Below are 26774 nucleotides of genomic sequence, written 5' to 3' on the forward strand. Positions count from 1 at the left end.
AAAATGACTCAAAATGAAGCAGAGGTGCAGATAACCTTAAATTACGGGATTAAATGACGAGGGACCTCGGACATGATCCAAACCTCTTATTTCAATCACTACGATAAATTCCTAACTGACCAAAGATCTCCACCTACACACTAAAATCAAAGAATTATACATCATGCCATGTTGTGGGGGGCGAAAGCACACACCTTTAACCCCAGCACTCTGGAATCAGAGGCAGGCAGATCTCTGTGAGTTCAAAGTCAGCCTGTTCTACAGATCGGGGTTCCAGGACAAACAGAGAGACCCATCTCTAAAAACAAACAATTTTGAATCAGACCACATTACATTTGTACTTAAAAAGTTCTGAGGTGGCTTTCATTCTAATTTTAAGTTTTCTGCAATGGTCCACAGGATCCTACATGATTCAGACCCTGCCCCTTTCTGCAGATTGATGTCCTGTTTGTTATTTTCTCATTAATTCACCACACTCAGTCATATAATCCTTTTTAACTCTTGAATATGTCAAACCCATTTCAACTCAGGCCCTTTATAATCTGTTCTTTATTATTTTCACATGACTACCTCCTTCCCATCATTCAAATTATCCATAAGCCTTTCTTAAGCATCCTACTGTGGGAATTCAGACCACCAAGTTACTATTTCAACATGCTCTTATTTTCTTCCTAGTATTTACTTCTAAAATTATGTAGCTTTCCCAACTACAACAGAACATCCAATAGGGAATGAACAATGTTTGCCGTGTTGGCCTTTATATCCCCACCACCTCATAGATCTTGGCATGTTAAAGTTTTGTTGAATATAAATTTGTTGACTAGAAAGACACACAAAAATAGTATGTTGTTCTAACAGTTCTAAGACTTATCTGAATCCTTATAAAGCTCCAGGATATTTGAAGAATCAGGTTGTGTGTAAACAAATAACTTCTGCAGGTAAAGACAGATAACAGGGCTCTGCATTAAATATATAAAAATATATATCAACACGTTAATATCTACCAATATCTGTCTGTTCTGTTTACATTAATTTGTGCATTTGTTTGTCAACCTCACTAGAACATACATTCTATAGGGGCATGGATTGTATAAGGTATCTATTGCTGTGCAATAAAGGAATTTCATAAATAATTTGTCCTGGAAAAGTGATAAATGGAAATGTTTGCCTCTCTATTTTCATGAAACTTTACTGAGATAACCAGTGAAAGCCAATCCAATAAAATGTAGTAAATATGAATAAAATGTGATATAGCTATAGAATGTAATTAAAACAGTACAATTCAGCAGAAAACAGTACAATTCAGCAATAGAAAGAAGCAAGGAGTTGATATATACTACTACGGATGGACACTGAAAGCACGTTACTTGAAAGAAACCAATTAAAAAGGTCACACAATATGATTCCACTTCTATGAATATCTAGAACAGACATATTGATAGAAATAGGAAGGAAGCTAGCATTTTCTTGAACTAAATGGATAGGAGAAACAGAGGTGGTGTAAAGGGTATATAGGTTGTTTTCAGGTCATAAAAATGTCCTAAAATGTAAGTGTCATGTTTATCTGTTATTTACTACAATGCTGTCTTCTACAAACCATTTTGAATACATTATCTTGACAATATGTTAATTTATTTTCAGGGAAGGTTTAAATTGAGAAAGAGAAAGTACGTGGGGGCGGTAATACTTTGACAGAAACTATAAAAACCCTTCTTGCACACTCAAAAAGCAGAGGTTGGGGAAACTTATATTTGGGACCCGTGTGGGGTAAATTGTGAGTTTCACACCAATCTCAGCTACATAGCAAGATACTTTTTTTGATTAATTAATTAACTAATTAATCACTTTTCAGGAAGATAAGAAAAGAAGAAACTCTAAATTTGCAACCTAGTGCAATGGTCAGTAAAGGCCTTTCTTTGTGGGAAGTGATAGGAGATGTGGAGAATGAAGAGGAGTGTGGAAGGCAGAAGGCACATTTAAAGTGTTGCAGCGAGTGTCTAGGACAGTAAGTTATGGATGGGCACTTGGAAGAAAAACATCTATGCTGGACAACTCTCAGTACAACTGGAATGCAGAAAAGGGAGAGAATAATGAGTAGAGGAAAGCAAAGGATCCTAAAGACTCTACATTTCCTTACAAAAGTAGTGAGCGCCCTGACTGCCACACAGATTCTGTGCAGGATGCCGTTTGGAACAAGACTTTACTACAAACAGTTCTATAGGACTTTAGATCTTCAAGAAGGAAAGAGACTGTGAACTACTCTACCTTCTCCAGTTGGTTATACCCTGTATGCAAATGACCCCACAGATGCTCGCCTTTAACCACAAACTACCCCCAGTTAGAACTATTGTCTCCGAATACCACTGGCTATTCCCCATACACATCAAACTAACCATCAAAAACCACGTCTCCCTGCAAAATCTGTTCTTTAATTTCTTCGTTTTATTTTGTATGTGTATAGATGCCTTGTCTGCATGTTTGTCTGTATACCAAACTGAAGCCTAGCACCCACAGAGGTCAGAAGATAGTGTTGGGATTCCCTGGAATTGAAAATGGTCATAAATTGGCATGTGGTGCTGAAAACTGAACCCAGGCCCTCTGTAAGAGTACCCAGTGTGCTTTGAACTACTAAGCCCTGTTCTTATGATGTGTCCATCACTAAATGTCATCATCTGGTCACCAAATCCAAATCCAGGAAGTCATCTTTGACACCTCCTCTTCCTGTCTATATAATCTCAACAAAACTGTAGTGACTTACTCAACTGAATTAGTCTCGATTCTGTCCCTTCTCTCTGCCTCGGTCATATTGAGGCTTGGGCCTTCATCCTTCAGCACTCAGATAATATAAGACTTCTAATCAACCTTACCTCCAGGTCAGTGGCTCTTTAAGTCAATCAGATCAGCATCAGTACTACCTGGGACCTTTCTGGAAATACAAATTCTCAAATCCCATTTCTGACATATTAAGTTAATTCAGGTAGTTCTGAAGCAAGTTAAACTTAGAAGACCCATTTACTGCCCCACCCTTATGTACTTAGATTGGTGGTCTTTTAGGTTTAAATGAACATACAACCACATGTGAATTTCTAAAAATATTGATAACCCCAGTTCTGAGTTGACTGATTTACGGCAAACATGGGAGCTGTGAGATTAGTAATTCCAATGTGCACTCAAGATGGAGAACCACTATCTTAGACCCTATTTCCACACAGACAAAGTGATATGCTTAAAATAAAAAATGGAACCTGGAGGGGTTGGGGATTTAGCTCTCTCAGTGGTAGAGCGCTTGCCTAGGAAGCGCAAGGCCCTGGGTTCCGGCCCCAGCTCCAAAAAAAAAAAAAAAAAAACAAAAAAAAAAAAAAATGGAACCTGGTTAAAGCTTTCATTATCTCCAGCCATCTCAGTACAACACTCAATACATCTTATAACCCAACCTACAGTCACTAATGGGAGAAAAGTGTCAGGTGTATTAGTAAAGAATGCGTCTATAACCCAAAGGTCTGAGTTTATTGCAGCATTCCTACTTGCTAACCATGAAATTCTGAGGGAGGTGATCTGACCCTTCAGTGCATCAATATCTATCTCAGGGGATAATGGGGAGAATTAAATGACTAAATACACATAAGTCTCATTAGAGCAGCTCCTGTCATATAATAAAGCATACAACAGATGTGAGCTATTATTCCTCAATTTACGAACATCCCCCGAGAGTTTATGTCAAACTTCTCAAGTGTGGGCTATAATTTCCTACCATAGATTTCTGAGTTTATCACTTACTAGGCTATATTGATTATCTGTTTGTAACTGCCAGTGCTTTAGGAGTAGCGATAATTTCCCTGTAGCTGTTAAGATAATGTCCCATAAATAATATATACCTGTTCACTGAAACTGATAAGAGCATGAAAAACCATATGGCCCCTTCATATTTTATCCCTGAATTTGTTTTTATAGCAGTAATGTAACCAATACTTCTATATACATTTAGAATATTCAACCCCAGCAGAAATACTAGAAACAAAATGTGATCAAGAGAACCTGAAACTTAAATCAAGGACTGGGTTTTGAGGTTTCTTAAGTCCCAGGCTTTCTACTACAGAGTCACTCTCTTATTTGAGCTTGGCAGATATGGGTTATAGTAAATCTTATTAAAATATTTTATTTTATGTGTATAGGTGTTTGCCTGCATGTGTATCATACACCATGTGCATGCAGTACTTATGAAGGCCAGAAGAAGGTGATGGATCCCCTGGAGTTTTAAGTACCTTGTGGGTGCTGGGAACCGAATACAAGGCCTTTGGAACTTAACTGCCGGGCTATCTCTCCAATCTCTTAATTAAAAACTGAGCAGTTCACAGATAAGTACTCATTTACATCATTTCTATTCCTCCTTCTCCCCTCTAACTTCCCCTTCCACATCCTCAGATACATTAAATCTTGCTATCAATAATTCTTCATAGTGCTATTAATGTATCTATCTTGTATTTTCAAGCACTCAAATTGGAATAATATTAAGACGCAATAGACATTAACAATTTTCCAAGAGATGGGCCTTGAGATGATTCTCAGAGGCTACTAAAAAATACGTATAATGACTGTTTGATGTTCAGAGTATGTAGCAAGAAGAATAAAGCCTGGAAAAGGTCTCGAACAAAGAAAACAGAAATTGTAACAAACTGCACAGTGTACATACCTTTAAAATACCATCCAAAGTACCCTTGTAGAGGTCCACATGTCCCACTATTGCCCTCTGATTCATCATTCGAGTTCTCACCACATCCACAGGATTAGATGCCAGAGCCCCAGCCAAACCACAGGTAAAGCTGGAACTAAAGGTGAAAACTAATTTAAGATCATAGCTTACACCTCCACTTCCACCACCTGCCCACTTAAACAGAATTCAGGCCAAATGCAAAAAGTATAACTTAGATCCGTCAGATAAAATCTGGCCTCCCTTCAATTATAAAGAGAAAGAAAATCTTTTCTAATGAAGCATCATTCAAAGGTTGTCCCTTTCATTTCCTTCTGAAACTTAGCCTGATTTTTAAAGTCCATAAACCTAACAAGATCTCTAAGCAGGACGTGTCCTAAAACATTGATCAGTTACATAAAGCTGTCAGACCACAGCATCATATGTCAAATACATTTAAGGAGCACAATATTAGAGGCTACATGACAAAGAAAATGTAGTTGGAGAGCAGAAATAGTCTTTGGCCAAAAACTGTTTACCTTCAGAAACTCAAAAAAGATTTACCCTTTTTTCTTGGTTCCATTGAGAGGAAATTTGCCTTCTGGTAAAGAAAAAATAGAAATAACATGTTGATGGGGCTGGGGCTGTAGCTTATTCAGTGTTTGACTAGACAGCACGAGCCCTGGCTTCAATCCCAATACCACATACACACATTGTGGTGGTGCACACCACATATCTATAATCCTAGCACTCTGTGAGACAGGCAGATCAGAAATTCAAATTCTGATATATATGAGACCTTTCCTGTAAAGTCAGTAAGTAAATAAAGTACAAGCTGTTTAAGAATATCCAAAAGCATCTAATAGGGTTCTATATTACACCCAGCTGCTAAGTTCCCAGGTATCCACAGCATCTGAGGGGAAATGTGGATAATGGATGGTGAGAATATAATCAGAGTACTTTATATGCATGTTATGAATATGAACATAATATGTAATACTGACATTAGAAATACCATACTGAAACACATAACCTATAATCAATAATGAAGTATTAATGAGGAAAGTAAAATAGGAAAATTCCACAATTTTATAGAAATACTCACTATTTTATATAATTCGTATATAGCAATAAGTAAAAAATTATAAAATAGTCAGAAGGCTTGAAGTATTGGCGATAGGAGATAAGTGTTAGTAAAAGAGGCTTTTTATGTTGAAACTGTTAAACACAGAGTATAAATCAAACATAGCTCACTTACACAAAGTGTGTTAAAATTGTGTCTCCCAGCATTCCCGAAACTATCAGGTGCTTCTTGGTAATATCATAAACTGGCAACTCTACTCCCACAACGATGGCAGCGCGCTGAGCAGTTGGGACCACACCCTATAAAACCAAAGTGACATCAGAGAACTCACAAGAGTAACATAAGTCTTACAGTGAAAAAGAATTGTCAATAGTGGAAACTGCCAGAAAAATAAACTCTCAAATATATAGTTCTTTCTTAGAAATTGGTGACTAACTCTGGGATGTTGATAATTCTCTACCAATAAATCTTGTACTACAAATAAAGCCATTCATAACACCTAAAGCACAAGAGACAAAAGAAAAATAGTTAAATATGAAAGTTGGACTTCACCATAATTAAAACGTTGTAATTTAAAAGATAACATGAAGTGAGCAAGAAGAGAACCCACACAATGGAGAAATATTTGAAAATCTTAAACAATTTAAGGCATTAGAAAAATGTACGTCAAAACCACAAGGACAGCTGGGTTGTAGTGCTGCCCGCCTTTAATCCCTCCCCTAAGGAGGCAGAGCAGGCTATGTCTGAGTCTGAGGCCAGCATGATCTACAGAGTGAGTTTCAGGACAGCCAGAGCTACACAGTGAAACCCTGTCTCACAAAACAAACAACCACCACAGTGACATGCCATTTCACATGTACTTGGATGACTCTAGATATTTTTTAAATATAATAGTAAGTGGTGGTAAAAATGTGGGGAAATTGGAACCCTTACCAGCTGTTGATAAATATATAAAATGGAGCACGAACTTGATAAATTTGGCATATCCTTAAAATGTTAAACATAAAATAACCATATGATCTAGCAATTCCTTATATGTGTGTGAGTGTATGCATGTATGTGTGTGTATGTGTGTGTGTGTGTGTGTATATATATATATATATATATATATATCCAGAACTGAAGTACATTTGCATGCAAAAATATACACATCAATGTTCATAGCTATAGTTAGCATATTATTGAAAAGTACAAAATAATCCAAATGCTCTTTAATTAATAAGTATGTAAGTGAAAAAATGTAGCATATCCAGTTTGATGGTTTGCTTATGCTTGACCCAGGGAGTGGCACTATTAGAAGGGGTGGCCATGTTGTAGGAAGTGTGTCACTGTGGGGATGGACTTGGAGACCCTCTTTCTAGCTGCCTGAGGATGCTCAGTCTGTTCCTGGCTTCCTTTGGGTGAAGATGTAGAACTCAGCTCCTCCTGCACCATGCCTGTCTGGATGCTGAGATGCTGCCATGCACCTGCCATGATGATAATGGACGGAACGTCTGAACTTGTAAGCCAGCACCAGTTAAATGTTGTCCTTTATAAAACTTATATTGGTCATGGTGTCTGTTCACAGCAATAAGACCCTAACTAAGACTTCTCCCAAATGTAATTGCTATCTATCCATAAAAAAAAATGACATACTAGGACTTGGGGTTTAGCTCAGTGTCAGAGTATTTGCTTAGAAAGAGAGGAGGGGGGGGAGGGAGGGAGGGTGGGTATACATTATGGCTGACATAATACAATTCTACTTCATGGAAATATATAAAGTAGGCAAATCTATATGAACAAAAAGAAGAAGAGTGGTTTTGCAGTGTTCTGAGGTTAGCTGTGATGGAAATGACTATTAAACAGTAGGGAGTATCTTTTGGTAACTAAAATGTTCTCAGCTTAGACAATAGCAATGGTGGCACAAAGCATGAAACCACCAGATATAATTGTATTTTAAAGATGAAAAGTTTTACAATGTGTGAATCTTCCCAATGAAGCTGTCAAAAAAATTAAATCAGAAAGCAAAAAAAAAAAAAAAAACACTAAAGAGGGTAAGTGGTAAGATGGCAGGTTAAAAGTTTCCTTCCCTGCAGGCCGACAGGAGACAGATGTAGATCGCCTCCTGAGAGACACAGCCAGAATACAGCAAATACAGAGGCGAATGCCAGCAGCAAACCACTGAACTGAGAATAGGACCCCTGTTGAAGGAATCAGAGAAAGAACTGAAGAGCTTGAAGGGGGCTTGAGACCCCATATGTACAACAATGCCAAGCAACCAGAGCTTCCAGGGACTAAGCCATCACCTAAAGACTATACATGGACTGACCCTGGACTCTGACCTCATAGGTAGCAATGAATATCCTAGTAAGAGCACCAGTGGAAGGGAAGCCCCAGTCCTGCTAAGACTGAACCCCCAGTGAACTAGACTGTTGGGGGAGGGCGGCAATGGGGGGGAGGGGTGGGGAGGGAACACCTATAAAGAAGGGAGGGGAGGGATTAGGGGATGTTTGCCCGGAAACCGGGAAAGGAATAACACTGAAAAAAATGTAAATAAGAAATACTCAAGTTAAAAAAAAGTTTCCTTCCCATGAAGTTTCTACATAAGTAGTCAGGACAATGGGGAGTCTGTATTCAAAGGACAGAAAAGAAAGAGCAATCAAAAAAGAGGACAAGACAGCTAAAAGACACAGACACAGAAAAGCGAGGCAAGGAAACCTATGGAGCAGTCTGAAGCTCCAGCCCCAATAGGAAGGTGAGAAGGATGCTCGCACATCAGCAGGAGAGTCCAAGCAGCCTGAGTGGCACTCGTGCAAGCCTTAAATCAAATAAGATTTGGTGCCACACTAAGTGCTCCTGTATGGCAGAATAACATTGGAGCAGTTTACTGCATCACTCCCCAAATGCTGGAGTGCAATAATCAGGTACCAATCTTGAAAGGGATCCATTGCTTGACTGAACTAACTTCGGGATAAGGATGCCTGGGAAACTTAGAAATACCCTGTCACACTGCCTGGATGGGAGATGGCCATCAGAAAAGTCACATTGAGAAGTCGAGTTAAGACACAGACCTACTGAATGTTAAGTAGAAGGAAGTTTGAGGCGTGGAGGATGAAGTAGAATGTGCTTCCATCCTCCATAGTGAGCACCGAGTCTTGCAACCTGTGTTACATTGGAGGCTGAGAACTCTAAGCTCTTGCAGAAGACCTGAATTCAGTTCCCAGCACTCACACTGGGTAGATCAGAAATGCCTGTAACCCCAACTCCAGAGGGATTCTAATGCCTCTACTTTAACCTCCAAAGGCACCTGAACACATACAAGTACCCATAGTTAAAAATGTTTTTAAAATACAAAAATCAGTAAATCCTGATAAAATAAATCTTGATAGAGCAGGTAAATAAGAATTAGGAAGACTCATTATTAACTCTGTTTTTGGAAAAATTTTTTCAACAATTGATTTATCTTTATTTTATGTGCATTGGTATTTTGTCTGCATACATGTCTATGTAAGATATTAGATCTTCTGGAACTGGAGTTACAAGTAGTGGAGCCAACATGTGGGTGCTGGAATTGAACCTGCGTCCTCTGAGTCATCTTTCCAGCCCACATTGTTAACTGTAAATGAGCCAATTCCTAAGGTAAGGAAGGAACAGAAGAGTACATACCTTTTCAATAATAACCTTAAGTAATGTAATGGGATTATGTCTCTAATAAAAAACCACAAACTGGCTACATGGAATTAAAAGAACACACTCAAGATCTAAGTATTTGTTATCTGCAAAGACATACTGAGACTAAATAGGAAGTAACAAAAATTATATTCAAAGCCAAGAGAATCTGAAAGCAAACAAAATTAGCTATAGTTATAGGTGACAATTCTGACTTCAAAACGAAATTATTAAGAAAAGTTAAAGAAGGTCCCTAGACAGGGTTATGGCTGAGCAGTACACTGCCCGTCTGGGCATACACAAGGCCCAGAGTTCAATCTCTAGCACGGCAAAGAAAATAAAGTTGGTCTCCACATATTAATAAATAGAATCATCAGGGCTGGGGATTTAGCTCAGTGGTAGAGCGCTTACCTAGGAAGCGCAAGGCCCTGGGTTCGGTCCCCAGCTCCGAAAAAAAGAACCAAAAAAAAAAATAAAATAAAATAAATAGAATCATCAACCAAGAAAATATAACAACTGTAGATATACATGTACTAAATATGGAGACATACAACTTAATAAAAAAAAAAAACCTAACCAACATACGAGTGGGCACAGATGCGATCACAGTGAGAAGCTTCAGTCACTCATTGCCACCAACCAATCTCATCTGGGCAAAAAAGTCAAGAAATTTCAATTAAATCAAAATACAGATAAAATTGATAAAATAGAATCTATAGAATATTCTACCCAACAGTTAGATGACATAAATTCTTCTCAGTAGCCCATAGAAATTTCTACAAAACAGATCATATTTTAGACCATATATCAAGTTTTAAGAGGGCCAGGCATGGTGATACCGCCTTTAAATCACATAACTTGGAGGACAGAGGCAGGCAGAGCTCTAAGTCCAAGAACAACTTGGTCTACATAGCAAATGCACACCAGCCAGGGATACTAGTTAGACCTTGTCTCAATTTAAAAGAAAAAACCAGCCCTATTGGGTTGAAGAAAAGGTTCAGCAGTTAAGAAAGTACTGGTTGCTCTTTCATAGGACACGAGTTCAGTTCTGGTCACCTACACGGCAAATCTCAAGTACCTGTAACTCCAGTTCTAAGAGACACAGCACCCTTGTCTGGCCTCTGCAGGCAGCAGGCAGCAGACACTCATGGGGTACACAGACATCCATACACATCAACAGAATATCTTTAAAAACTTAAAGGAGGTGGGGACTCAAGAGAGCTCAGTGGCTAAGAGTTCGATTCCCAGCACCCATGTGAGGCAGGTCAGGACTCTATGTAACTCTAGCTCCAGGTCCTCCAATGTCACTGGCTTCCAAGAGCACCTGCAAAAAGCACACAGACACACATAATTAAAAGTGAGAAAAGCAGGGTTGGGGATTTAGCTCAGTGGTAGAGCGCTTGCCTAGCAAGCGCAAGGCCCTGGGTTCAGTCCCCAGCTCTGAAAAAAAGAAAAGAGAAGAAAAAGAAAAAAAAAGTGAGAAAAGCCAGCCTGGTCTGTGGAGCTAGTTCCAGGACAGCAAGGACTACACAGGGAAACCCTGTCTCAAAAAAAGATACAGATAAGAGGAAGAAGAAAAAGAGGGGGAAGAGGAGGAAGAGAAGGAGGACAACGACGATGACAGTTAAAAAATTTTTTCAAAAGTTAAGGGACTGGAAAAATGGTTCAGTCAGTGAAGCGCTAAACTTGCGATGCAAATATGAGAGCTTAAATTCAACTCAGAACCCACATAATAAAAACTGGGTTGTGGTGATGCGTACTTGGAATCTCAGCATTGAGGAGGCAGAGAGGGCTCCCTCCAGTAAGAGACCTTATCTCAAAACAACAAAGTAAACAGCTCTTGAGGAATGCTACGCAAGGATATTCTCTGTCACCCACACAGACGGGCACGCGTGCATGTGCAAATACATGCACGTGTGCACGCACGTGCATACATACACACACACACACACACACACACACATCAAAGCAGAAAGGGCATAATCTGTGAAGATGAAAGGAATGAGAGGGCAAGTGCATACAATAAAGGATGGATATCAAAGTATGTTATATACATATGTGAAAATAGCATGAAACACATTTCTATAATTTACACTGATAAAAAGGTTTTAAAAAAACATGATAGGGCTCAGGGGTGATATAGTCTTGTAATTAATCTCAGCTGCTCATGATGCAAGGCAAAGAATCCAAATTCAGGGCCAGTGCTGGGTACAAAGTGAGTTCATGGCTAGCATTACTGGAGTGAGTCTCTGATCTCTCAAACTACAGAAAGAGGGCTGCTGGTACAGCTCAGTGAGAACATGCTTACATAGGACCGATGGGGCCCTAAGTTCAATCTGCAGTAGTACAGGAAGAATCTCTTTAAACAAGGCAAGACATGAGTATACAGTCATCATAAGGACAAAATAATACAAACATTTGGCAGCTGGACATGGTGGCACGCACCTTTAATCCTAGCACTTGGGAGGCAGAAGGAGGTAGATCGCAGAGTACAAGTCTCCATAGCAAGTTCCAGGCTAGCCAGAGATACACAGTGAGATTTTTGCCTCTAAAATAAAAGTATCAGTGAGGAGAGGAAAACTTCCCTGTGTAAGTCCCAAAAGCAAGGATGAGAGTAGGTGGAAGCAGAAGTCTCAGAAGCTAAGGCAAGAGCAGAGAGGAGAGATGGCGCTCCCCTGAAGGCCCGCATGTGCTGAGATACCAATGAATTAGCATGACACCCTTTCCCAACTCACAGGACCACAGAGGCTGGCAGTGGACCACAAGGCAAATTTTACTCGTTATCCCACCACAGAGACAAGCAGATCCCTGGGACTTTCTGGACACCTACTCTCGCCTGAATAAGTTAGTACCAGGGCAAAATAAAGATGTTTCCAGTTGTCCTCTGGCCTCTACATAGAGTGCACACAAGTGTGGCCACAAACACAGAGGCAACTACACATACACAGAGAGAAGGGGGGGTAAATCTCTGAAGAATATTAATTACACAAGGAAATCATCCTAATGCATTGTTTAACAAATCCATGATATGAAATTATATCCAGCACTGCTATTCGAAGTTCAGAGAGAAAGGAATATATACTCTTCAGAAAGGGGATTTGAAGGAAACATATTATAAAATACTTTGTAGGATTAGAGATAAGATGATTTCATTTTTATACCTTCCCTTTTTCTTATTTTTGTGTGTGCATGTGCATGTGTTTTATATGTGTGGGCACGCACATCATGTTACGCATGTGGCTATCAGGGGACACCTTGCAGGAGTTAGCTCTCTCCTTGCACCATGAGAGATTGAACTCAAGCTGCCAGGCTTACAGAGAGATGTCATCACCCGTGAAGCACCTCGCCAGCCCCTCGTATTATGCCTATCATTTTTGACATACTCACAATAGATTCTTTCCCTTCATAAGTTTAGTTGAACATTGCTCATTTTGTGTGGGGGCAGGTACATGTGAACAATTCTCTGCAGTAGTGTACTTTGGTTTTTGAGACTGGAACTTTCAATTAGACCTGGGTTTTACATATTAGGCCATGCTGGCTGGCCAGAGAGGCTCCGAGACTCATGTGTCTCTGCATCTCTGCCTCTCCAGTGCTGCGATTGAAGCGCACACCCTTGTGCCCAGCTTTTGATACTTTTATGGGAACTATGGGAATCACTCTTGGGTCCTCACATTTGTACATCAAACATTTTACCATTAGAAATATTCCCACAATCCATAGGACCTCTTAATTATGTACAAGGGAATTGAATAAAGATAATCAATGAAAATAAACTTTAAGTGGTGAAAATATCATATTATGTAGATAACTGTTTTCTGATACAACTTTTATGTTAAAATATTTTGCCATGTCTGAATTCCCAAAGCCCATTTACAGGGGATGTGACTGTGCTGATCCTGCTGACGTCATCTAATGGGAGCTTCCTCTAGGACTGCTAAACAGTGTGACCACCCCGAAAGACCATGCTGATGAACAGTAAGGCTTTGAAACTACTGGAAGATTTCAGTCCACAGACGTATTTATATATGTGGCCTCTAGAATATTCTTAAAAGATTCAGCCAGCTGTCAAAGTGTTTCAAAAAGAAATGCAAGTTTCTAGCTTCTCTTGGAAAGTCAAATTTAGGGGCTGGAGTGATGGCTCAGAGTTAAGAGCCCTTGTTGCTCTGTGACCCAAATTCACTCTCCAGCACCAGTAGAGTGGCTCACAACGTTCTGTAACTCCCAGTTCCAAGGTACTCGGTGCCCTCTTCTGGCCTCTGCTGGAACTGCATGCATGTGATGCACTTACATAACATTCAGACAAAACACTCATATACATAAAATAAACAAAAATCTGAAAAAAAATGAAGATTTAAGCACACTCACTTTCTCATTAATGTGTGCCACAGCTAAGAAGCAGAGAAGGGATGTTCCAGCTCACCAGACAAACCTCACCTCACAACTATTTCTCCACTCTTACGTAAGCTCTATTTTTGTTGCTGTTTCTGTGTATGGTGGAGTTAGGAATTCCCAGAAGCAACTGTTACAACTACAGCAAGAATAGTAAGTAGACTGAAAAGATCACATATCTGCCAGGGAGGGAATATAGTTCTCTGTTGAAATTTTTAAATTTCTGAAACAAAATTAGAGTTATATTTTAATATAAATTGATGTTCAGGCATACTAGGATTTGAACCTAAGATTCATGCATGCTAGCAAAAGTATCCACCACTGAGCTGTATTTTCCCAGAACCGTATTTTTACATTTACATAAAATATACCTATCTCAAGGAAACACATAACAAAATACACTTTTCTTTTTGTTATGCACCTGAATAATGTTAAGTAGTCTAGAAAAATAAAGGTAACTGTCAAGCTCCTCAAAAAAGTAAACACAGTTACCAGATGATCCAGCAATTCCACTTCTAGATATATACTCAAAAATATTAACTACAGCATCCCCAAAAGGATATTTGCATATCCATGTTCACTGCAACATCATTCACAATACCCAAAAAATGAAAGACACCCAAACATCCAGCAATGGTTGAATAAATAAAATGTACTGTGTGTGTGCTCATGTGCTCGTGTGTGTGCTCATGTACTCGTGTGCTCGTGTGTGTGTGTGTGTGTGTGCGTGTGTGTGTGTGTGTGTGTGTGTATACACATGTGAGTGTGTGAAATGTATAAATTCTTTTTTCAATCTTTAACAGGAAAGAAATTCAAAAACATTCTAGCACATGGATGAATCTCAGGGACATTATGCTAAATAAAACCTCTCAAAAGGCAGACTTTTTTGAGTCCACTCAGAGTTACTTCGAACTTGACAAATTCACAAAGAATTGTATGAGGGTTGCCAGAGGCCAGGAGAAAGAGAGAATGGTTGTTTATAGTGATTACACAGTTTCAGTTTATGAAATAAATTCTGGATCCATCATGGATTACAGAGAGGCTCAAGAGGCCCCATTCCTCATTGAGGATTTAAAGGCAGTTATAACACTTGCTAGAAGGGAGGGTCTCCTGAGGCCCCACCTCTGCCCAAGGATCTATAAACAGATAAAGATTGCTGGGGGAGGAAAAGACATTTTTTTCAGTGGTGTAGATACTGGTAAGGTGTCTATGTTCCAATAAGTAAGACTAATAAATCACATCAGTTCACAACTAAAACCATGGACATAGAGGGAGACCAGCTGGAAAGAGGAAGGGATAGGCGGAGGGGAAGGGAAGCAAGATAGGGTAATGAGGAGTGACTATGATAAAAATACATCAGATATATGGAGTCAAATATAATGGAACTCATTAGCATATATTAATATATGCTAATTTAAATTCTCTGGATCCTGGTAGCAAACAATGTGAATAGATCCAATACCATTGAAATTTTGTGTGAACTTTATAACAAATTATTAACAAATAAAAATAAAACGTCTGAGTTCCCCTACCTAACTTATCATCTCGCTGTTTGGTCTTTGTCTCTTGGCATTGACTCAAAAAATGTTCTAGTTAGTTTTATTCTGGTTTTAAATTGAATTAATCAAGAAATAATACCAACTGTTACCAAGAAGCAAACCTCAAGGATCATTAGTGGGTGTAGTGATAATTAAGTAAAAGATATGTCTATTATCAAAAGAATACATAACAATGTACTTTGCTCCTGTAACATTCTGTGCTAGGCTCATACAAGTAACATGACCATAAAAGTAGCTACACTTGATTATTAGGTATTGGAACATATCCATGTTATCAGAATTTCACCCGATAAATTACTTGCTAATTGCAAAAGAAAAGTTTACCTTTTACAACAGCAAGACATGCTGGATATCATATGACTAAGTAGGCCATCTCTGCACTGTTAAATGTGGTATAATCAAACATGCACATCTTGCCTTGATTCAAAAGGTTTAGAATGACTATAATTAAGCCAGTAGTCTCAAGTTTCAGGCAATAGAGGGTCAAGCCACAGACCACATGAAAACACTGTATAAAAACCATCCTCAGCTCTGAAATAGGTGACTTTGTAATATGGGTTAGGTTTCAAGCATTAGATACATTTTTCAGAGTTATTATACACACACAAACACACATACAGGCACGTGTTTTGCCTACATGTATGTCTATGTACCATGTGAGCCTAGTGCCTACAAAAGTCAGAAGAGGGCTTTGATTCCTTTGATTCCCCTGCAACTAGAGTCACAAATGATTGTTATAGCTGCCCTGTGAGGACTGGCAACCCAACTTTGTCCACTCGAAGAGCAGCAGTATTTTTTTGGTTGGTTGGCTGGTTGATTGGTTTGGTTTGGTTTTTTTCAAGACAGGGTTTTTCTGTGTAACAGGACATCTCTCTAGAGCAGGCTGGCCTCAGACAGAGCTCCATCTGCATAAAAGTATGCATGGCAAGTTCTTAACCACTAAGCCATCCCTCCAGCCCCCTTAAGTATTTGTTAGCTTTGTTACACTTGACAATAGTCTTGTTATCACAGAGAATCTTGCTCTTTCTAAATTTTATTTTTTATTTTCGGTTATGTGTATGTCTATGAGAGGGTATGCAGACACAAGCACAGCCCCCTGCATTCTATGCAGCCCAGACATGGTTCCTCTGTCGGAGCAGTCTGTGATTCTAATGGCAGAGACATCCCTCCACTTCGTCTGAGACACATCACCCAGTTTAGGGAACTTTTATAATGTCTACAATATGCAATTATATTGTTTTGCAAAATAACATATGAGTTTATGTAATCAGATGGATCTAAGTAATTATGCCAAAACTTCATCAGTTGTCTAAGCTAGATGATGTGTATTTATAATTCAATTCTTCTTTCAGCTCTAATTTTGCTTGAAGTTTTAAAAGTAAAATTAGCTGTAAAAAAGTATAAAGAAAATAACAAAACTTTATTTAAAAGTCTATCAATGGATTTTCCATCCTATTCTGCTCTCAGTCTCTCAGTCTCCTCTCTGTCTCCTCTCTCAGTCTCTGTGTCTCTCTCAGTCTCTGTGTGTCGCTCGATCTGTGTATCTCTCTCGGTGTGTCTCTCTCGGTGTGTGTCTCTTAGTCTCTGTGTCTCTCAGTCTCTGTGTCTCTGTGTCCCTCTCTGTCTCTCTCTCTCAGTGTCTCTCAGTGTCTCTCTCTGTGTCTCTCTCTCTCTCTCTCTCTCTCTCTCTCTCTCTCTCTCTCTCTCTCTCTGGGTCTTTCTAGTCATCTCTCTCGGTGTTTCTCTCTCGGTCTCTGTGTCTTTCTCTCAGTCTCCGTGTCTCTCTCTCTCTCAGTCTCTGTGTCTGTGTGTGTCTCTCTCTGTCCCTCTCTCTCTTGGTGTCTCTCTCTCTCTCTCTGGGTCTCTCTTTCTGTGTCTCCCTCTCTGGGTGTTTCTCCCTCTTTGTCTCTCTCTTGTTCTCTATCTCTCGGTGTCTCTGTGTGTGTCTCTCTCTGTCTCTCCCTCTCTGGGTATTTCTCAGCCTCTGCATCTCTCTCAGTATGTCTCTCTCAGTCTCTGTGTGTCGCTCGATCTGTGTATCTCTCTCGGTGTGTCTCTCTCGGTGTGTGTCTCTTAGTCTCTGCGTCTCTCAGTCTCTGTGTCTCTGTGTCCCTCTCTGTCTCTCTCTCTCAGTGTCTCTCAGTGTCTCTCTCTGTGTCTCTCTCAGTCTCTCTCTCTCTCTCTCTCTCTCTCTCTCTCTCTCTCTCTCTGGGTCTTTCTAGTCATCTCTCTCGGTGTTTCTCTCTCGGTCTCTGTGTCTTTCTCTCAGTCTCCGTGTCTCTCTCTCTCTCAGTCTCTGTGTCTGTGTGTGTGTCTCTCTCTGTCCCTCTCTCTCTTGGTGTCTCTCTCTCTCTCTCTGGGTCTCTCTTTCTGGGGGTCCCTCTCTGGGTGTCTCTCCCTCAATGTCTCTCTCTTGGTATCTCTATCTCTCGGTGTCTCTGTGTGTGTGTCTCTCTCTGTCTCTCCCTCTCTGGGTATTTCTCAGCCTCTGCATCTCTCTCAGTATGTCTCTCTCAGTCTCTGTGTCTCTCTGTCTCTCTCTGTCTGCATATTGTAACACAACAGATTAAAAGTTATCTAATACCGGTTGTGGTATCACAAGCCTTTAATTCTAGCACTCAGAAGGTAGATGCAGGGGGAGCTCGGTGAATTTGAGGCCAGCCTGGTCTATAGAGTGAGGTCTAGAACAGCCAGAATCCATAGTAAGATCCAGTTTCAAAAAGAAAAGTTACTACAGCAGAAGACATATATAGTAGAGCAGACTTGCCTTCTCAGCACTCAGAAGACAGAGGCAGGAGGATCACAAGTTCAAGACCAGCCTGGGCTACTTACAAAACCCTGTCTCAAAACAAAACAAAAAATATTGTAATAATACAACAAAAGACAAAATATAAATAAAGATTAAAAGATAATGATAAAATGTTCAAAATGATTATCTCTAAGTGGTGAGGCTATTGGAATTATTCCTCATATTTTTGTAAATTTTATCAATATTTTATCACACATCTTTCACTTTGTAAGGTTAAAAATACTGTTATACTCTTTGAACATACACAATACAAAGACCATTGGACAAATATTAATGTGGTTAATCCAAAACTGACAAAACTATATTGAAACAATAAATTCACTGAAATTTAAGAAAACAAAATGGCTATGTCAAATTTTACATGCAACCCTACATCATATGCATCGAAATAGGAAGTACTGGGCAGTTTTTGGTCCTTTCATGGGTAGCATGAGCTTCTTGACTTGCTTGGAGTTTTAAGTCACCATTTCACGGCCTACTATAAGACTCAAGTGTAGAGTGTAATGTAACACCAGTAACAGGTACTCACTCTCCACAGACCCCTGGTGCCTTCCTGCTGGTATATATCTATGAAGCTGCCAATCATGCTCCCTTGGAACAAGCTTCCTTGAGCCTGCATTCGAATCTAAAACAAAGAGGGAATATTTGATTTTGACAGAGAAAACGAAAATAAGATAGTTCACTCCTTTAAAATTAAGAAAAATGGTTTTTGGGTTGTTTTTAAAACTGTTATTACAGTGAAATTAATGAATTAAATTGTACACCAATATAACAATTTGTGACAAAGTACCTCTATAAAGATTTTCATTGGACCTCATATTTCCCATACTAATAATTTCTGGAGTTGGACAATAATAAGTATTCAGTGAACTATAACTAGTTTGAACCAGGCATGGTTGCACACGCCTTTCTTTAATCCCAGCACTCAGGAGGCAGAGATAAATGGATCTCTATGAGTTCAAGGCCAGCCTGATCTACAGAGTGAGTTCCAGGGCCATCACAGCTACATAGTGAGAGCCTGTTTGAAAAGAGAAACATACATATTAGCCAGGCAGTGGTGGCACACACGTTTAATTCCAGCACTCTCGGGACAGAGGCAGGCATTTTCAGAGAGTTTGAAGCCAGCCTGGACTACAGAGCAAGTCCCAGGACAACCAAAGCTGTTTTACAGAGAAACTGTCTCAGAAAACCAAAAAAAGAAAGAAAACAAAAACAAATGTACATATGTAATTAGTTTAGTAAAAAATCAGGGGCAATTCAAATGCCAAAAAACTAATAGCAACAACATATTGGTTACATAAGTAATGACACATTCATTTAACAGAATACAGTGGAATCATAACATTTCCTCTTAAAATATACGTAGGCTTTAGAAACTGTTAAAATTGATTGCTAAACAGAAAAGTGCAAAGCAGTATATATAATTCTTATCAAAACATGAGAAATTTTAAAAAGCTACAAACATAGTGAGAAAACTACATAAGCGTACATACCCAAATATTAACAAAGGTTTGCATATGAATGGGAGTCTACAGTCTACTCTTCTGAGTTTAATCCCTAGAACCCACGGCTTAAAGAGAACCGATTTCAAAAGGCTTTCCCTGACCTCTGCCATGTATGTGCCCCCTCAAAATGATGATGGTGGTGGTGGTGGTGGTGGTGGTGGTGGTGGTGGTGGTGGTGGTGATGATGATTTTAATTTGGGGGCCAGAGAAATGGCTCAGTGACTTAGAGAACTGGCTGTTATTTCCGAGGACCGGGGTTCATTTCTCAACACCAGCATGGCAGCTCACGACTCTCAACTCTAACCCCAGGGGACCCGATGCCCTCCTCAGGCTCTATGGGCAGCAGGCACATGTGGTACACATGCACACATGAGGGCAAAACACACATACACAAAAAGGATTTAAAATTTTATTTTTTTTAAAGATTTATTTATTTATTATATATAAGTACACTGTAGCTGTCTTCAGACACACCAGAAGAGGGCATCAGATTTCATTACAGATGGTTGGGAGCCACCATGTGGTTGCTGGGATTTGAACTCAGGACCCTTGGAAGAGCAGTCAGTGCTCTTAACCGCTGAGCCATCTCTCCAGCCCTAAAATTTTAATTTTTAAAAGAACGATAATTTAACTTCTTCGGTTCCTTGAGATCTTTATTCCTTAGGGGAAGGGTCTGCCCCACACACCTCTTTCATCTTCTGGGCACATGCACAGACACACATGGATATGCATAAATAAATAATCAAAACGTAAAACATTCTGTGAATTAAAATAAATGTTAAAGTTAGAACAGCAAGGCTGGAAACCCCGAGACCCACCTAGGAGGAAATAGAGGAATCTAAAAGCCTGAGGAACAAGAAGCAGGAGTGCTGATCTGAGCGGAGCAGGCTCCCTGAAGCTGGAGTTTCATTCAGTTGTAAGCTGCCTAGTGTGCGTGCTGGGAATTAAACTTGGATGCCTTGCAAGAACAGTATGTGCTCTCAACCACTGAGCCATTTCTCCAGCCTCCACGTAAATTTTTTTAATAATACTTTAAGTTAAAAAAAAATCCATACATGTGTATAGTGTATATTGGTCATATCCTCCTCCTACTACTTCCCCTCAGCTCCCTCTGGGATCCATCAACATATCTCTCTCCTAATTTCACAGGTTCTTACATTTTTATTTTGTTTTAAATTAATGACCCACTGAGTCAACTTGGTGCCTCCCATGTGCTCAGGTAGATTGCTGTGTTTGAATGCTTGGCCATAGGGAGTGGCACGATTAGGAACATGGACTTATTGAAGAAGGTAAGGCTCGGTGCAGGAACTCTGTTACTCTGTAGGCAGGCTTTGAGGTCTCCATGCTCAGGCTCTGCCCAGTGTAGGAGACAGACTCCTGGTTGCCTTCAGATGAAGATGTAGAACGCTTGGCTCCTGCAGCATCATGTCTGCCTATAGGCTACCTTGTTTCCCACCACGATGATAATGGGCCAAACCTCTGAAACTTTAGGTCAGATACAATTAAATGTTTGCATTTTTAAGAGTTGCAAAGAGGGGCTGGAGAGAAGGCTCAGTGGTTAAAAGCACCGACTGCTCTTCCAAAGGTCCTGAGTTCAAATTCCAGCTACCACATGGTGGCTCACAACCATCTGTAATGAGATCTGATGCCCTCTTCTGGTGTGTCTGAAGATAGCTACAATGTATATAATAAATAAATAAACTTTAAAAAAAAGAGTTGCAAAGAATGATAATTTATATCAAACAATGATTAAAATGGCAGTCTTATATTTGTGGATTCAACCAATCACGAATTGAAAAATATTTGCAAAAAATTGTATTTGTAATGAACACATGTAGACTTTTTTCCTTGTCATAGTTTCTGAAATATAGCAAGTATTCATATATGTTTACATTAAACATAAGTAATCTAAAAAGGACTTAAACTATATAAGGAAATACACCCAGAGTGTGCATAAATAGTGTTTGGGTCAATGGAAGGGACTTGAACATCCAAGGATTTTTGATACTTAGCAGCACAAAGTCCTGGAAGCAAAACCCCTATAGATTCTAAGGGATAAGGATTTTTTTATGCCTGATAATCTCTGCAGTTAACTGCCGAGTCTCTTAAACTTGCTTTGAATTATCCTCGATCCTGATGTGTACTTTCTCTTATTATAATAATTCACTTGAATTTTTTCTCCTAACTCATGACTGGAGATCAGGCTCAGCAATAAAGCATGCTTGGTGGTCTTCTAGAGGACCCAGGTCTGATTCCAGCACCTATTGGGTATCGCACAACAGTCTGTGACTTCAGTTCTAAGGACTCCCTCTCCTGCATGCACATGGCACAAAGGCATACATATAGGTGAAACCCAACACGTAAAATACTTTTTAAACTTGAGATTCAGAGTTGTAAACAGCTGTATTCCCAGTAAGACAGGAGGACCAAAAATTCAAAGTCATTGCTCGCTACTTAGTGAGCTCAAAGCTACAATGGGCCACATAAGATTCTGTCTCAGAAAAACAAATATCCTAATTTGTGGTTCCCTCACATTTTAATCATACATTTAGGCTTTATTAATAAAGTAGGAAATTTTTCCATTAGTCAGATAAAGCTTAAGGCTGGCATTAAAATAGATGTTTCATTCTGTGATTGATAAAACACTAAGGAAGTCCAGTTACATTCTTATCAAATCAGCACAAGCCAAGGCTCATCCTTAATAAAAATTTGGATAAGGAAAGACAGGAACAATATAACTATAAGGTAAAGCAGTTATGAAAAGAAATTCCTGTAAACATCTCTACCTTAATCTATTCCTTTGATGTCCCAGGTTCTGCAACAAGTCAACACAGCATCTGAAGGCTTTGAACAGATAAGGGATATGCCTTTGTTTTGTAAAATGGGAAGACTATTGGAAACGTTTTCACTATCCCACCACTTGAAGGCCAAGAATAAAGACAAACTACAAAGGCTTTGTATTTGTTCGAATAGGGATGGCCCTCATAAGACTCATGTGTTTGAATGCTGTGGCCCACAGGGAATGGCACTGTTAGGACCTCATTGGAGTAGGTGTGGCCTTGTTGGAGGAGGAAGTATGTCACTGTGGAGGTTGGCTTTGAGAGACCCAATGTGGCACTCAAGTCTCCTCCTGCTGCCTGTGGACCAAGACACAGACTCTCAGCTCCTCCTCTAGCACAGTATCTGCCTGAACAGTGCCATGCTTCCCACCATGATGGTAATGGATCAAATCTCTGAAACTGTAAGTCAGCCCCCATGAAATGTTGTCCTTTGTAAGAGTTGCATTGGTCATGCTGTCTCTTCACAGCGATGAAACCGTAAGACCTAGCCTTGAACCTAACCTATAGGATTACAAATCCTAGGCTGAAAACCAATGGATTAATACACATCACATTAAACAATGTTTGTACATCTATCATGAAACATATAATGTTAGACAAGGTTACATATATTATCTCTAATTCTTAGCAACTTTATGCTATAAACACCGCATTATCTTCATTTCAAAACAAGAAATGAATGAGACAACACATAGTTAAGAGATTTGCCCAAGATTTTAGAACTAACAATAGACAATACAAGAATTTCAACTTGAATGTGAGTTAAAGCTTTCGGCCTTTCAACTTCCGGGCAGGCGTGTCTCTTACCTTTAGAACATCAGTAGGGTTGGCAATAGTAGATGAGATCACTCCTGACACTACTCCACAGATCATATTAATTAGGAGAGTCTCATCTGTAAAGATATAGAAGCAGTAAAGGAAGGTTCATTTTACTAAGGACTGATTTCTGGAGTACCTGGGATACTGCATGAAGAGCATCCTTTCCGGAGAGATGACTTAAAAATGAACTTCAAGGTTTATCAAAGTAAGGTCTCTCAAATAATTATGAACCATCCCAAATCAAGACAAAATGTATACAAATTATATAAGCCATTGTTTCCATAAAACATTATTTTGAAGATAAAATACATCCTATTCTTCTACATAACTGTCAGTAAACTACATAAATTAGAATATGGCATTTCCATTTCAACCACCTCAAACATATTAATACATCTGATTTTTGTCTTTTAAATTCTTTTAAAATTATAATTTAAACACAACGTTTCTCCCTTCCCTTTCTTCCCTCTAAACTCCCCCACATATCCTTCCCCACTCCCCTTCAAATTCATGGTCTCTTTTCACATATTGTTATTACATGCACATATGGATCTATATATACATACATATCCCTAAATATAACATTTACCCAAATAACATTACTTGTTTCCAGGGCTGACCATTTGGCACTAGACAACCAATTGCTATGCTCTTCCCTGGGGCAGACCACCTCCCTTTCCCCCACCTTTCTGTAGTTGCCTGTGGTTCTTAGTGTAGAGTTGAAGCTTTATGGGCTTTTCCATGCCTAGTTTGGCATATCATCTGATAACATCCTGTTCAATTTTTAAGTCTTTTAATTTAAAGACTTAATAACCAGATGTTAAAAAATATGGTCTCGTGTATAACAAAGTTATCTAAATATTAACATTGAGTGGCTTTATAAATCTCCCAGCCTCCATTTATGTACAGAAGGCTTCTATAGTCAAATATGAAAAAGCAGTAGTATAATCCCTGGCATTGGGGGATGAATAGAGAGACATAGACACGCTAGGCCAGCACTCTGCTACCCAGTAATACCCTCAGGTCCAGAAGAATTTAGAAGTAAATTCCCCCAACTACGAATGAGAAGAGAGAACTACAACAGAACATATTGTTCTACAGAGAAAATCCAATCTTCACCACTCCTTCTCCTCAGAAGAATCTATAAATAGAAAATTAGTAAATCAATGTGAGCAATCCAGGAAAGGAAAATATTTTCAGGAGAGATGAAAGCAAATCCTTGAGGAGTCCCACAGAAGAGGCTCCAGAAAATACTGATCTAGAATAATGAAGTGCTTCAAGAAATACTGCTAACAGGAAGTCTGTTCAGCTTTCCCAAGCACCCAGTAAACCCAGGCCTCTGATAAAATAGCCATCACGTAAATATCAGGCTGAAGTGGAGAAACATAAAACAACTCTGCATATGGGTAAGGTGGCCATAGGTGTATCAGAATCCAGACTAGAACAAACTAAAATTTTTCTACCTACCCAAAGATTACCAAAATTGACACCTAGAAAGTGCCTTCAAGTCCTCTAACTGATGAAGAGTGCATTCATTTTCAAAGACATGGCTGATCTAGGCTTCTTCAAGAATGACGATAAGTTTTTTCTTTTTTTTTTTTTTTCAATCCTCACAGGTATTCTTTATTTCTTTTTTCCTTTTTTCATATTTGAATTTCTCCTTTATTTTTTTTTTTTTTTTTTTTTGTTTTTTTTTTTTTTTTTTTTTATTAACTTGAATATTTCTTATATACATTTCGAGTGTTATTCCCTTTCCGGTTTCCGGGCAAACATCCCCTCCCCTCCCCTTCCTTATGGGTGTTCCCCTCCCAACCCCCCCCCCCCTCCTCCCCCCTCCCCCCGACAGTCTAGTTCCCTGGGGGGGTCAGTCTTAGCAGGACCCCGGGCTTCCCCTTCCACTGGTGCCCTTACTAGGATATTCATTTCTACCTATGAGGTCAGAGTCCAGGGGCCGTCCATGTATTGTCTTTAGGTTGTTGGTTAGTGTCTGAAAGCTCTGGTTGCTTGGCATTTCTTTTTGTTTTTTTAAAAGAATTATTAGTTTATCCAGGCAATAGTGGTATATGCATTTTGTTCCATTGCTTGAGAGGCAGAGGCCGGCTATGAGTTTGAGGCCAGCCTCATCTATAAAGCAAGTTCCAGGACGGCCAGGGCTATACAGAGAAACCCTTCTTGAAAATCAAAACAACAAACAAAACAACAACAAAAATATGAATTATTATTTTGGGGAGGATATACTGGCACATGTATAAAGGTCAGGGGTCAACTTTGTGGAATGTGTTCATTCCTTCCACCTTTGTATAGGCTCTAATTGAGTAGTCACACATACGTGGAATTTACCCATTAAGCCATCTTGCCAGCCTAGAAGCTTTGGAGTTGATAGGAAAAGACAGATATGAAGAGCAGGAGCCTCCGACCGATGTATCCCTCTGTAGGGATTTAGCCCAAGTCAACGCAAGCTCGCCTTTATCCATGCAGTAAGTACCTTTCATTGACTGCCAGCATAAGATGGTAAACATTGCACACTAAGCATGATTTCAACAATCCCTTTGAGGATAACCTCAAAAGAAAGTTGAGCATACTGACCTTCCAAACGTTCTACAAATAATCGCTTCAAGCTTTGATAAATACCAATTTTGATGGTGCCATATGATGCCTGTCTTAGTAAAGCAGGGGCAATTCTGCCCAAAAAAGAGAGAAAAATAAAGAAAAGTTAATATTACTTAACACACAAATTTGTAGATTTTTACAATTTTTAAACCTGTATATTTCCAAGCAGTAACAAGCATCTATTCAATAGCCGTCGAAAAACTGCCAAAGAAAACTCGCATCCCAGATCATAAAACAAATGTCAACAAAGTAAAAGAACTGAAATTATGCGGAATGTATAGTGGAAGCAAATCAGAAACTGACAAGAAGGATGCTCAGAAACACTTAGAAATCAAACGACACACATCTAAACAACATATGGGTTAGAGAAAGTTGAAAAACACATTTAATGTATAGACCTGAGTAAAATTTCACGTATATCCTATAAAATATGTGGGACGGTAACAACTAAAGTAAAAGATGCTATGAACATGAGAGAGCAAACAGATACATGAGACGGGTGAAAGAAGAAAGAGGAGGAAATTATGTAATTATAATTTTAAATTTAAAAATATCAGAAACAATAAAAAAAAAAAACCCATGAGATGCAGGCAGGCTTAGCAATACAGGTCTGCAATCCCAGATGCTATTTGCAGGCTAAGACAGGAGAATGAGGAGTTCCCGGCCTGTTTGAACTAGGGTTAAGTAAAAGGCCTGCCTGAACACCTTCCTGTGACTCTCTTACTATAAAAAGTAAACTAAGAAGACTAGGTAGCTCACTGATAGAGTACTTGCACACCATGTGTTTAGGCCCTGTGTTCACTCGCCAATAATGGGGGGAATGG

The 26774-nt window shown here is 39.3% G+C and overlaps 1 protein-coding gene across 8 annotated transcripts in view; it reads right to left on the reverse strand.

Annotated features, from left to right (window-relative positions):
• Slc25a14 (solute carrier family 25 member 14) overlaps positions 1-26774 on the reverse strand; it is a 40341-nt gene that overhangs the window by 3734 nt on the left and 9833 nt on the right. For all 8 annotated transcript variants that reach the window (XM_032889640.1, XM_032889642.1, XM_032889641.1 and 5 more), the window contains 5 exons: positions 25927-26021; positions 23329-23414; positions 18706-18801; positions 5946-6070; positions 4691-4826 (listed from right to left, as the gene is read on the reverse strand). In XM_032889640.1, the coding sequence (XP_032745531.1) occupies positions 4691-4826; positions 5946-6070; positions 18706-18801; positions 23329-23414; positions 25927-26021 (538 nt within the window). The remainder of the gene's footprint in view (positions 1-4690; positions 4827-5945; positions 6071-18705; positions 18802-23328; positions 23415-25926; positions 26022-26774) is intronic.

Source organism: Rattus rattus, chromosome X (genome assembly GCF_011064425.1).
Source record: "Rattus rattus isolate New Zealand chromosome X, Rrattus_CSIRO_v1, whole genome shotgun sequence".
NCBI lineage: Eukaryota > Metazoa > Chordata > Mammalia > Rodentia > Muridae > Rattus > Rattus rattus.